The 13787-nt window shown below is 46.1% G+C and overlaps 1 protein-coding gene and 1 long non-coding RNA gene across 2 annotated transcripts in view; both read left to right on the top strand.

The window, feature by feature from the left end:
- Positions 1-4264, top strand: part of LASP1 (LIM and SH3 protein 1) — a 39221-nt gene extending 34957 nt beyond the window's left edge. Inside the window, exon 7 of the mRNA XM_058704725.1 lies at positions 1233-4264. Coding sequence (XP_058560708.1) covers positions 1233-1406 — 174 coding nt within the window. The 3' untranslated portion in view covers positions 1407-4264. The remainder of the gene's footprint in view (positions 1-1232) is intronic.
- A 2411-nt stretch (positions 4265-6675) lies between these two features.
- LOC131497549 (uncharacterized) lies at positions 6676-10267 on the top strand. The gene is made up of 2 exons (XR_009255007.1): positions 6676-7045; positions 7629-10267. It is a non-coding gene; the product is annotated as an uncharacterized LOC131497549 (long non-coding RNA).
- Positions 10268-13787: the final 3520 nt, after the last annotated feature.

Raw genomic sequence — 13787 nt, 5'->3', positions numbered from 1 at the left:
AGGGGCACCTGGGTAGCTCAGTCAGTTGAGCATACAACTCTTGATTTTGGCTCAGGTCATCATCCCAGGGTCATGAGATCGAGCCCTGTGTCAGGCTCTGTGCTGAGCGTGGAGCCTGCTTAGGATTCTCTCCCTCCCTCTCTTTCTGCCCCTCTCCCACCCCCCATTGTGAGCACACGCCATCTCTAAAATTAGAGAGAAAGAAAGAAAGAAAGAGAGAAAGAAAAAGAAAAAAAGAAAAAGAAATTTCGTCTAAAGAAAGTAGGACACAGGGGCACCTGGGTGGCTCAGTCGGTTAAACATCCGACTTTGGCTCAGGTGACGATCTTGCGGTCTGTGAGTTCCCGAGCCCCGCGTTGGGCTCTGTGCTGACAGCTCAGAGCCTGGAGCCTGCTTCAGATTCTGTGTCTCCCTCTCTCTGCCCCTCCCCTGCTTGCACTCTGTCTCTCTCTCTCTCAAAAATAAATAAACATTAAAAAGAAAAAAAAGAAAGCGGGACACCTCTGAAGGATTTTAAGCCAGAGAATGACGTGATCAGGTTTGCGCTTTGGGAAGTTCCCCCTGAGATCACAGTGGGTGAACAATTGGAGGGGGCAGATTGGAGGCCAGAAATAGAAAGCCTGAGCCGTGGTCCTAGTGGAGTGGACCCGTGGGGGCAGATGTGGGAGGTTGAGGGGGCTCCTCCATCCCGGACCGGTCGGCCCACAGATCCCAGGGCCTGGCCTGGGGGACCACGAAGGCTGAGGTGACCCCCGGAGACCAGTCGATGTAAAGGGCAGTGAGGATCAGAGGACGTTAGAGTCTCGCCTGCCTCCCACACGGCGGTTGGATTGCAGATTCACTGGGCATTTTTCAGGGGCTTACGCATAGCATTTTGGCTGAGGTTGGAGGGTGGAAATTCTTGTGTCAAGTGCAGATTTTTTCCCCCAGAATACGTCTTTGAAATGCTACCGAGCATCGTATTCATTGGACCTATTGCATTCCTGTTCCAAGAGGTGGGGTAGAGCTGTGGCAACTTCAGTCTGTGTCCTGCACCCAGCCCTTGGTAGATGCCAGATGATTGTGAGAAGGGTGACAGGGAAACACAGGGGTGAGAAAATGCATAGCAGAGCCCAGGCCTCCCCTGTCTCCCAGCCCCTGGTTCGCTGCTGGGCTGGACTCTGCGCTGGGTCCTGTAGGGTTTACAAAGAAGGGAGCCAGGCCCTGGCCTGACTGTGTCCCCACCCCCGCAGAAGCGGTACCGCGCTGTGTATGACTACAGCGCCGCCGACGAGGACGAAGTCTCCTTCCAGGACGGGGACACCATCATCAACGTGCAGCAGATCGACGATGGCTGGATGTATGGGACCGTGGAGCGCACCGGCGACACGGGGATGCTGCCGGCCAACTACGTGGAGGCCATCTGAGCCCCTCCCCTGGGTGCTGCCCTGCCCCCACCCGTCTTCAGTACGTTCCATGGCATCGCGTCTGTCCTGGGCGTGACCTGCCCACCCTTCAGTGTCTCTGTTTTGTTTTGTTTTTTCCCCTAAATCTGCGACAGCTTGTTTTATTCCCACCCTCCTCCAGCTACTTTTGCCAACCGAAGCCTTGTTCTGCCACTTTCGCGGGCTCCTTCCTCTGGCGGGTTTTCCCCTTGACCAACTTCTTGGTTTTCTCTCTGGATGGAACAGGCGTGGACCTCTTGGGGGGAGGCCGAGGCCCGGGGAGCTGGTCTGGAACGAGAGACCCGTTGGCTCCCAGGCCTCTGCCTTCACTCTTTTCTGCCCCCTCAGACCTTCCTGCCCTCCTCCGCACACACCCAAACTTTCCAGGACTCCCAGGGGACGGGGCTCCATACCCTCTTGCCCCTGGGATGGGCTTAGCCTCTGCTTCTCCGAGACGGGGCGACTGGCCCTCGGAGGGGCCCCCCAGCACCCACTCCCACTCTCAAGGACCACGAAGGAGGGTCGAGTTCCTGCTTTGGGATTCATTCGTCCCTCCCCACACGTGTTCCTTCTCACACTGTGATTTTGCTCTCCTGCCCACGCAGCCCTGGTGCGGGCAAGGAGCTCCCCAGGAAGCATGGCTTGGGTCAAGTGCTCGCCTTTCTTACTTTTAGGGACAGTTGCAGGAGGGAAGGGAACAGGGTGTTCTCTCCCACAGCCCTTTTTCCTCCTCCCACCCCTCGTCTGCAGACACCCTGGTAGCTCCTGAACCATGAGGCAAGGAAGCCTCGGGCCTCTTGGCCTGCCATGCCGGGCCCCCAGGCTCTGGGTTAGGTGGGCCATTCCTCCCTACTCCCCACGGGAGGATGTCTCAGGCCTCCCACGGCCTCCCCTCCTTGGTCCAACCCCAAGCACGCTGGAGCTGCACACAGCCACGGGACCTTCTGTGTCTCCAGGACTCAGCATGTGGGGGAAGGAGCGCGTCTATATCCGTGACAGGCTCGTGTGACCGAAGCAGCCAGGGTCCCGGCCGGCGGGAGTCTCTGGGCTTACGCGAGGGTGCGTGGGGCCGTCTCCGCCTGATAGTTTCCTCAGACCCCACGGTGAGAAGGGAGGGCCGTGGGAGAGAGAAGTTCCCCGTGTCTTCTCTGGAGTGAAGGCCCCTCCTTTCCTTGTATCCCCAAATGGCGCAAGCCCACCCACCTCCTTTTCAGCGTGCTGGGCAGAGGTAAGGGGGTGGTCATGGAGTCGGTGGGGCTGGTGTTGGGGCTTGCAGCTTGCTGGGGTGAGGGTGGGGGGCAAGGTTCCATGGCTCCAGGCATATTCTCTCCCCTCACGTCCATGTCCTTGGCTGCAGAGTAGAACATCAGACGACCCTATGTCCCCCACACTGTGGGTGTCTCGCTCTGGGGGCTCAGCCCCCGCACCACCAGACCTCTCCCTCGCTTACCTAAGGCCCCCTGGAAGCAGAAGGAAAAATTCCCAGGGCTACAAAACTGGAAGCGCAGACCCCGGGGTGAGGAGGGGAAAAATGGTGCTATTTCCAAGTCCCTTCTCTCGCTTGTCGGTGGCTGTGACCACCCTCGCTTGGCTTCACTCCTCTCTGGGCTCTCTCAACACCCCTCTGGGCCTCCCCCTCCTGCCTTCGCCCTGAGTCCACTCAGGCTCCCCAGCTGACATCTTTGCCTCCTTCGGGAAGGAGGACCCTGCAGGCGAATTCAGCAATCCGGTCCTCACCGCTTGCGGGGTGGACGTGGGAATATTTTCCCCATATCAGAAGGTGGAAAAGAAATGACCATTGGTGTTGGGGGAGAGCCCTGCTTGACTCGTCTCTTTTCCTCTGGCCCCAGCCGAGGTGAAGGCGGGTGGAGGGTCTTTACGTCGGACCATGTGGAAGCTGAGGGCGCTATGGGGGAGCTCTGTTGCCTTTCTTCGTGATCTCAAAGCACAACGCGGATTCTGGGACCAAAGGTCAGAGGTGCATCCTGTTGGAGCACCTGTGGCTGGCAGCGTGGTGAGAGGCAGGAGGAAGGCCTGGAGGAGCAGGAGGCGGCCTGTTTTCCCTCAGCCTAATTTTCCTTCCAAAGCGAGGCAGGCCAGCCACTGGAATCTTGCTGCTGGCCCCTCGGCTCCTCCCGTCCTAAAAATAGGGGACCTTTTCCACACCCCCAGAGAGAAGAGGGACTGTCACACTGGTGCTGAGGGACCCAGGGGCTGCTGGGAGTCCTTGCTCCTTTCCAGAACCATCCATCCCTAAAAGAGCACAGAACCGAGGGCTGGGCCAAGTCCCTGGTCTTTTCTTACAGTTCACAAAGGTCTTTGGCCAATCTAATCCCAGGAAAGAAGATGCGTTAAAGCTAGAATGTGAATATAACTTTAGTGGACCAATAAGAAAGTGTAAGAAGCCCAATGGTGAGAAAAGTGAATTCTGTCAACACTGCTTCCTATTTTCTTCCTCATGTCCCTCCAGGGAAAACTACTTTATTGCTTAATTTCTGCCTTTTTCCTCTCACATATGCACTTTTGGGCCTTTTTTTTTTTTTTTTTAATAGCTGGAAAAAAAAAATACCACCCCACAAACCTGTATTTAAAAAGATACAAATGACCATGTGAAATTTGCCTCTGTCCAAACATTTCATCCGTGTGTGTGTGTGAAGCCGTCCGTTCATCTTTTTATATGGGGTGGTTGTCTTTTCTTGGTCTGTTTTGGTCCCCTCCCTTGTGGGCTTGTGCTTGGGATCAACTCTTTCTGGCCTGTTACGATTCTCAACGTTTGACTTGGACCACAAGTGAATCTTTCTCCTGGTGACTCAAATAATAAAAGTATAATTTTTACCTGCGGACTTGGTTTTCTCTCTGGCTCTGAGGTACTGCTGCTGAGTGTGTGTGCGTGTGTGTCCGTGTCCTGTTTGGGGGCATTAGCCTGGCACCCTCCTGAGAGCGCTGCTGCCCTTCAGGGACAGAGTGACCAGTTCCTCTGCCCAGCCTGGTGACATTTCCAGAAATTTCCCTGAGCTCCTGTATTTCCCTCTTCCTGTCTGACTTCCTTAGTTATGCACCTGTCTCCTCACCAGCCAGTGCACTCAGAGGGCAGGACTTAAGTTCTCTAAATCCCCAGGGCCTGCCCGGGGCCAGGCACATAGCTGTTCAACAAATAAACCTGTTGCCTTAATGCATGAGCTCAGCTCGGGGGCAGCTTTGGGACATGGGAGGAGCTGGGCGCTTGTTTGAGGGATTAGCAGAGGGGCGGTCTGCCCGTGGGATACGACAGGGGATGAAGCCATCTGATCAGGTGGTCTGGCAACCCAAAGCAGTATTCACAAGCCAAATCACCACGACGATGTCTACCTCACCGATGGGGGTTCACTGGAACCCAGGGAGGCCGTGGTTTGGCAGAAGTTGCACAGCTAGTGGCAGGGCCAGAGGTCTCAGGACCCAGGGTGTGACCCTCGCAGCTTCACGCCATGCCGCCTTGCCAGCTGCCTTGTGGAAAGGGGCCTTTCCCGCTTGGGGCCCAGAACAAAGGCATTCTCTGGCTTCAGGTTAGCAGCAGCGGAGATGGAGAGGGCTCTCCCCGAGCCTTGGGAATGGAGAGTAAGAGAGAGGCAGGGCTGGAGGGTGTAGGGAGCGTCAGAGGCGCTGGGTGGGATAATTAAAGACAGTACCGCCACCCGCTCCCTCTGGGAAGGAGCTGCCGCCTAATGTTTTTTCCGGCGGAAGGGAATGAGTTGGCAGATCTCGCCTCCTGTTGGCCTGCCCCCTCTTGTCTGCAGAGCTGCTGCCCTCTCTCCCAGGAGGCTTCATTCACCTTCATTCAAGGGGACAGTGGGCTTGGGAGGGAATCCGCCGTCTCTAGAGGCTCCCCGCTCACAGAGACCCTGGGCTCTTCCTCTTGGGCACGAGCCGATGGGCGCAGTTTCCAGACCCCCTTCTAGAAGTGGCCTCAGTTCCCGCGCGGCCTAACATGTGGAAGGGGGTTACTAATGCCCTCACCCCTGGGGCCTTCAAAAGAACTATGTAGGGTAGGGCCAAGGACACTAGGCCTCAGAGATGTCACGGAATTTTTTTTTTTTAATGTAATAGGAAATCATTAAGACATAAAAAGGAATAAAAACAACACAAGACGTAACTGAGTACCCGCCACCCTGCTTAAAAGATAAATCATTAATTCTCCTTTCCCCTCAGAAGGCATCGCTTAAATTTGTATATCTAGACCCTCTCATTGCAGGGAGGGGCCTGGGAATTCATTAGTGTGCTCTTTTTTTTTTTTTTTAAGTTTATTTATTTATTTTGAGAGAGAGAGAGAGAGAGTGAGCAGAGGAGGGGCAAAGAGAGAGGGAGACAGATAATTCCAAGCAGGCTCCACGCCATCAGTGCCGAGCCTGATGTGGGGCTTGAACCCACGAACCCTGAGATCACGACCTGAGCCAAAACCAAGAGTCAGACCCTTAACTGATGGAGTCACCCAGGCGCCCCAGGACGCTCTTTGATGAAACACTGCCCTGAGCTCTCTGAAGAGAACAAGAATGCGGGTAATGACCACGAAGAGACAAGGAATCGCTGGAGGAGAGATCTCTGGCGCTCACACTGTCCATGGAGTGATCTGAGCCGTGCAGGTAGGGCTGAGGGGCATTTCAGATGAACAGGGTGGGCCCGTCAGGTGTCGGGGGGGGGGGGGGGGGAAAGAACGTGGACTCCCGAGTGTGCAAGCCTAGTTTTAAATCTTGGTCTCCCCCATTTCCAATGAGACATCAGGCCAGTTCCTGACCATCTCTGAGCCTCATCTATAAAAGGCTTGTGGGGAGGTTGAAATGACCTACAGCGCGTGTGCAGTATCCGGCAGAGTTCAGGAATCCCCCAAGCGTTAGCTCCAACCCCAGAGATGCCAACTGAGACTCACCCGAGACCTCTGTCCGTGTCCCTCCACGACGTGACCCTTACCACCTGCCCATGGCCCACCCAGCTCCCCACCATTATTTTTCTGAGGTAATTGGCCACAGATGTGTTAGAGGAAAAAGGAAGAAGGGAGGCAGTCAGGAGGATTCATTCCTAGGGCGTCTGGATAGAGATCAGATCTCCTCCTCCGTCCATATCATGCAGCCTCCATTTAGATATGAAGGGGTGGGATTGGGTTCCTGGGGAGAAATTGAGCCTCTTCGCTTCTGCTGGGTCTAAATCGAGCAGTGCCTTGGTTACCCGCTCCCGGGCTTTGTGATTGGTTGGCTGTGGGGGGAGAGGGGGTGGGGGGGAGGGGGGCAGTAGGCTGCTGATGGAGCTCCGGCATCCCTTCGGCTGGGGCCCCGGGAGGGGGAAGGGAAAAGACCGAGCAGTGGAGGGAAGAGGGAGCCATTTCTCTCCACTGGCTGCGACCTCCGTGCTCACAGCTCACATTTGCCCGGAATCCAGAGGCCTCCTCGGCCGAGGACTCCATCATGCTGGATATTTTCATCCTGATGTTCTTTGCCATCATAGGCCTGGTCATTCTGTCCTACATTATCTATCTGCTCTAGCTGCGGCGGGGAACCCTCAGAACAGCTGGGGGGGGAAGGATGGAGCTGACTGGCCGAGCATCCTGCTTTGCTGACGCACCGGTGGATTTTTGCTTCTGGTCGTTATTTCGGGTATTGATTCAAAAACCAAATTGAAAGAGATCTTGTTAGCCTTTTTTTTTTTTTTTTTTTTTCCTCAGACGCATTGATCGAGCATTTCTCAGACCACCCTGAAAAGAATAAGAAATGCCAACTTCTTTCTCTGAGACCTAATTCGAACGATTTTTAAAATGAAAAATAAACCCCGCAGTACAAAGGATTTTTAGATAGAATGGGTTGGGAGTGGTGTGCTTGGCGGGGGAGGGACTATTATTTTCCTAGTTTTTTTCTTCAAGTTCAGTGTTCCTAGTCCAAGTTGCCTTTCTTCTCCTGGTAATTAAAGGTAAAACACATCTTTATATGTCAGCAGAGCGGTTTGCAATTATGCTTCCATAATTGCATTAATTAATTAGTGACTCGTTTTCTCTGGAAGGTGAAGCAGCTAATGAAATGTACTTGGGAGCGGGGTCTGGGGGAGATGTCCATTCTTTTCCAACTCTGGGGTTTGGTGGCCAGGAGGGAGGAATTCCTAATTTGTTTCTTAGTCCGTAGCCAGTACTGGGCTGCTGGTATCTTTGCTGTTCCCATCTCAGCCTTGTTTCTGGGTTTCCCACAGCTCCTGGTCTCCACTCCAACCAGAGACCTCTTAGCAGCAGTCCTGCTGCCCAGCAGACCTCTTCCAGAACCTTCCGGATATGGCTAACCACTGTGGAGCAAGGGGCTTTTTGAGCCCAGAGGCAGAGGGGCACTCAGCCGGGACGTCAGGAATTCGTGGGCAAGGCTGGCAGATGCTGTGTGCGTTTGAGCTGTGGATAGAAGGTGTTGAGGACACAGAGCTGAAATGCAGACTCATGAAAGTTACCACGGAGAACTGCGCACATATCCATTTTGATAGCCTCTCTCTAGGTGTAAATGCAACTGCGTATTATGCTAAAGTATGTTCTTCCCTTTCCCTCTCACACACTGGGGGGATAGTTCAAGAGCACATTGTCTACCCTCATGTCTGAAGTATTCAGTTTATCACTGTCTTTGCAGACTGCACAGCCTGAGGTGGTGTAGTATCCCTTGTCTCACTCTTTAGCCAGAAGGAACTCGTCATTTGAATTTTTAAGATTTATCATATTTTTTCCACTCCATACCACGTGAGCCCCAGCTTCTCATTTAAAGAGAGAAATGGTTATATAGTCATTATTCTTTGAGACTGTCTGAATTATAAATTATTGAAATAGGGTAGCTATAACTCATCTTGTTATGTGGGAGAAACCTCTCTCTTGCTCCAAAATAAATGTGTTTTTTTTTTTTATATATTGTCAAATGTTCCTTTTCTGGAAAAAAGACTTTCAACATATTTCTTTGTCCAGTTAGGGTCGAAGAAACTATATATTTTGGAACCCAGAGTAGACTTGGGCCCCAAATCTGCGGTACCCATTCCTTTGAAAAGTCCATCATGATGGTTCTACACTGGATTTTCCTTTCTGGCTTAAAAATAAACAAGGAGAAAGATTAACTTAATAGTTTTTATTTATAATATTGTGTTCAATTTCCGTGTTTTAAAAAAGCAGTAAAATTGAGGCAATACAATATATGATCCAATAAAAATGGAAAACTTGCATTTTAAGATTCTGGCCAAGAAAAATACACTACTCCAGGAGCATTGTCTTGGCAACAAATTATGTGACCTTCGAGAAGTCATTTAACGCGCAGGGCTTTTGTTTATTCTGACAAATGAAAGGGTTAGACTAGAAAATTGTTAATGGTAAATTTTTTATTTCAAATTTATTTTTTATTTTATTATTAAATTTTCATTTAAAATCTTCCCTTTCCGTTTTAAACGTCTTCAATCCTGGGATGCATTAGCTTTGGAAACCACACCTTTGAGAGCAGAATTCCTATGGAACAAACTCTTAATAGTTCACCAGCAGTTTGCTTTCCTGCTCTCTCTAAATGACATTTGATAATGAAATCCAACTGGAAAACCCTCTCTCTTTTTTCTTTTTTGGGCACTACCAGCTACATTGTGAGAAGAGAATGACAATATTTATTCACTCCAAACTTGTATCAGTGATAATTCGCCTAAGCTGTTTAGGGAATGCTAACAGGTGCAATATACTCTATGGTGGTATGTGACACAAGGAGGTGATCTGACAGATAAGCTAGTGTAGGAAGCATACATACAGGGATGAGGCTGATCTTCAGTTATCCGGGGAGGCCTTGACATGACATTTCCCACTGAAACACTCCTCTGACTCTTTGGCATAACTTCGTGTCTCACACTAAAATTTTTTTCTACTGTAAGGCAAGCGTCAGTATTTGGGAGGGGGTCCAAGTTACACAGTTAATTATAGTGGTATGAATCAAGTTTTAGTCTCTAGCCAGGTTCACTCTGAAGTCTTTTATGAGGCCAAGGCTCTTTAGCCTGTATTCACGCATAGTCGAAATGGCTAAACAACTCAGTGAAAACGATCAGCCAGTTTCAGTCCTAGCCCACTGATACATATCACCGATATTGGGTGCAGTGTAAGCACAGAAAGAGTGTCCATATTGCTTGTGAAATATTATGGTTTCAAAAAATAAGTAATTATATTTTGGAAGAAATTTTAGGACTTTGTGCCTCTATCCATGCTAGAAAATGCCAGCTTATAATAGAACTTTACTGGGTTCATCATTTCAATACCTTTTTTAAATTTCATATTTAAACTATTTGTATATTGGCCTCCTAATACATAATAAAACACTGAAAAGAGTTACTTCTGTAATATAAAGGTTTTTAAAAAAATGTTTATTTATTTTTGAGAGAGAGAGCATCCATGCATACACAGGGAAGGAGCAGAGAGAGAGAGGGAGAGAGAGAATCCCAAGCAGGCTCCATGCTGTCAGTGCTAGTGCCCGATGCAGGGCTCAAACCCATCAACCGTGAGATCATGACCTGAGCCAAAATCAAGAGTCAGACGTTTTACTGAGCCACCCAGGTGCCTGTATAATATAAAGTTTTGTGTACATTTTATAAATCTGTCATAGGCAATCCTGTCCTATAAAGTGGGTATTACACTTGGTCCACATCAATGCAGTAATAAATCTAAATGTAGATTACTTAGAAAATAGTTAATGTGGCATTACACTAATTCCTGCTTTCTTGATAAAGAATAGAAATTTGTATGGGAAAGTGATGTATTTTATTTCAGGAGAAAGAGGATATATTTGGGGAAACAGTTAAATAATGGAAGATAATAATAAATATTACTAAGTTTGAAGCCACCTAAGACTCATTATTCTGGGTGTACAGAATCATGTCCAAACTTTTTGAATTTGAAACTTGGCATGACATAATTTACTAAACTTCAGAAAATTTGTTTGCTTTTAAGAGGCTTAAAATTAGCATTATCCAAAAAATTAATAAAATTAGCATTATTCAGACTTCAGATCCCTTAAAAGTACCATTTTAATGTTAAATTACTCAAAAAAAGGGATTTTCCCTTAATAAAAAGTACTTAAGCATAGCTGAAGTGGAAAATTGTCTTTGAATTACATGCTTTAGCTTATCACACTCCAAATATTTGCTAAGCCTAGAATGGCCTCTTCTAAGTTAGTTTTGCTCCCATCTATTTTAAACAAAAATAAAACCAGTCACATATAAAAGAGGAAACAGAAAAAGCCATTGACACAACTTCCATTATAAACTCAAACATGCAGACACATCTAGAAATACTTAAGAACTTTTTTCTTAGAAAAACAGATCTTGTTGTCATGGGAAACTGCAAGTAATCAATCCACAATACTTAATTACATATTTTGTTTTTTGAAACTGATGTTAAACTATACTTGTAGTATTTGGAATATCAATTGCTTGGAATTTGGTCTCTGAATTAAATAGCAGAATAGTGTAGAATACTGATCTACTTATAGGTTATTGTTCAATTTATGAGTTTTTGGTAGCAAATGAAAGTATTTAACCAATTAATTTATATACTATAGTATTAAGCATAAGTATACATAGATATGTAGCTTATTGCAACATTATATTAAGATGTTTTGTTTTGATCATGGTAGAGCTATAATTAACAGCTTAAATAAAAATAAGTTCCTCCACAAGAAATAATTTAAAGGAATTACACTTGGGGTGCCTGGGTAGCTCAGTCAGTTAAGCGCCCGACTTCAACTCAGGCCATAATCTCGTGGTTTGTGAGTTCGAGCCCCGCGTCGGGCTCTGTGCTGACAGCTCAGAGCCTGGAGCCCGCTTCGGATTCTGTGTCTCCCCCTCTCTCTGCCCCTCCCCTGCTCATGCTCTGTCTCTCTCCGTCTCTCAATAATAAATAAATGTTTAAAAAAAATTAAAGGAATTACATTCAATGACTTACATAATGACAAAACTCTGAACAAGTTAGAATGTTTTTAATTTTAATTTTATTAATATGAATAAATAACAAATTAAATAAAATTTAGCAAATATTAAATATTTAGGTATCAAAGACATTTTATCATAAATATAATACTTTAAAAATAACACTGATATTTTTCAGCTTTGTACACATTTATAAGAAAGCCTTTCAAGGGCTACACTAAGCCTTTTTTTACATCTCTGGTTACTTAAGGAAGTTTCTGAAATTATATTTGCTTTCTTGATGAAAATCAAATGTGTCCTTAGTACTTTGGCACTTTTTTTTTTAACCTAGAGAAGACTATCCAATAGTTTTTCAGGTCATTTTTCCTATCTTAGCGACGTTTCAATCAACGAAGAAACATATGTCCATAACCTGATTTCTTACAGGTTTCACTGCCACCTGCTAGTGGAATTCAAAGAAGTGACATCTCTAGTAAGGTGTCCAGCAACCAAAGAGCGTAACAGTTTTATGTTTTTACCCTTCACAATACTTACTGACAAAGAAATCTGTAATCATATAATTGGATACCATTCACTTAAAGAGGCTAACTCTTGAGCGACAAACACACAAAGAGGTTAAGGTTTGTTTTTTATTGACATAAGATGGTTCTTCCAGTTGCATCTTTTCCTGTAAACCTCATGCTTGCTCTGATCTCCATTTGAGGTGAATGATTATCCCGGCAATAAAAATCTTTGTGATAACAGAAGAACTGGAAGCAAGAACTAAGTCATCAGAAGATGGGAAAAGTGTGAAATAAGGTGTCTATTGTTCATGCTATGGAGAACAGCCTGATAGGCAACCACCTGAACTTCTTGAATGACTGAACTGCTGCCCAAATTTAGTAATTTACTGCCTGCTTTGTGAATATGATAAAGAAGTTAAGGGGTCCAAAGAGCATGAGACACAATTATTAAAAAAAAGAAAAAAAAAAGTGCTAAGGTTAGATAGATGTTCCCTGATCTCTTAAGGTACAGTGTATTTATCTCACAAGATAAAAGCTTTGAATGAGTTTCCAGGAAAAGAAGTGTCCTTAGTTTGTCAGTATGGGGTTGTGTGTGTGTTTAGAAACAATGGTAAAGATAAATATAATGATGTGTCATTGGGTTTGCCTTCTAGTAGAAGTAAAACTCAGCATCAAATGAAAGTCAAAGGAGACTGAGGGAATCACTATTAAAAGGTAAAAAAGAGTTAGAAGACCAGGTCAATCTTCTAATTTAGAAAAAGATGTGGGATAAATGATCTGACCTGTTAGCAGCTCACGTTGTTATAACTGTTCTCAAGTTAGCAGTGGCCAGTCTCCTGGTTATGGTTAGGCCATTCATTTTGCAAATGCACCTTTTTCGGTAGCACTATGAATGTCTGCATCGTCACTTAAACATCAATACCAGTGATAATAATACGTGCTTTTGCAAGTTAATCTCCCACCTTAACATCTGATATCACACTTCATTCCTGATGACAGATGTATTTGGCAAAAAACTGGGCTGCTGAATTGAGGAAATTGCAAGTTTAGTTTCAATGTTATTCTTATCTATTACTAACTGAATGAAGAACTTGTCAGTTTACTTTTCATTGGTAAGCTTTTTCTTTTCACTTTCTTTTCATTTATCTACTTACCTAAAGAATGAATCAGACTTCTTTATGTTCCAAATTTTGGGGGTGGATGAGATAATAGTCTCACAATTATCCGGGATAATACAATGATGTTTTTTAAAACATTGTATAGCAACAGTCAAGTCCGTTCAAGTGTATAACGAGATTGAAAATTGGCTCCAAAAATGTTTTAAGTTAAGGGGCACCTGACCTGCTCAGTCGGTAGAGCCTGCGGTTCTTGATCTCAGGGTTGTGAGTTCAAGCCCCACATTAGGTGTGGAGCATACTTAAATAAATTTTTAAAAATGTTTTAAGTTAAACCATGCTTCTTTGGTAAACGTGCTGAAAATAACTGGTGTGGAGACGGGATAATTCAAGGAATTCAAGAAAACTTCAGAATGCCAAATTTCTTTCTGTAAGAGAATGAAACTTAACATCTATTTAGTAAAATACTAAAGATATTCACTGTTTATTTTAAAATTTTACTTTCCCCCCATTTTCCTTTTTTCTCCCCAAATAATCTAATAGGTATATTGGCAACTTGGAATCACCAGTGTTTTCATAAATAAATGGATTAGGTTTTCCAAAGCGTGTATAGGAAAAAGAGTGAGAGAGGGAGAAAAGGCTAAAATCAAGGTATTATTTTGTACTCTGGTATCTGCCAACTTTTAATCTTTCTAATTTAATTGTGGGTGAATTCCGTTTTTAATTTAATGTTTATTTATTTTTGAAAGAGAGAGAGAGAGAGCGAGGGAGAGGCAGAGAGTGATGGGGACAGAGGATCCGAAGCATGCTCAGCACTG

The sequence above is a fragment of the Neofelis nebulosa genome, chromosome 16 (genome assembly GCF_028018385.1).
Source record: "Neofelis nebulosa isolate mNeoNeb1 chromosome 16, mNeoNeb1.pri, whole genome shotgun sequence".
Taxonomy (NCBI): Eukaryota; Metazoa; Chordata; class Mammalia; order Carnivora; family Felidae; genus Neofelis; species Neofelis nebulosa.
The sequence above is the reverse complement of the archived record's forward strand: the minus strand, read 5'-3'. Positions and strand labels throughout refer to the sequence as shown.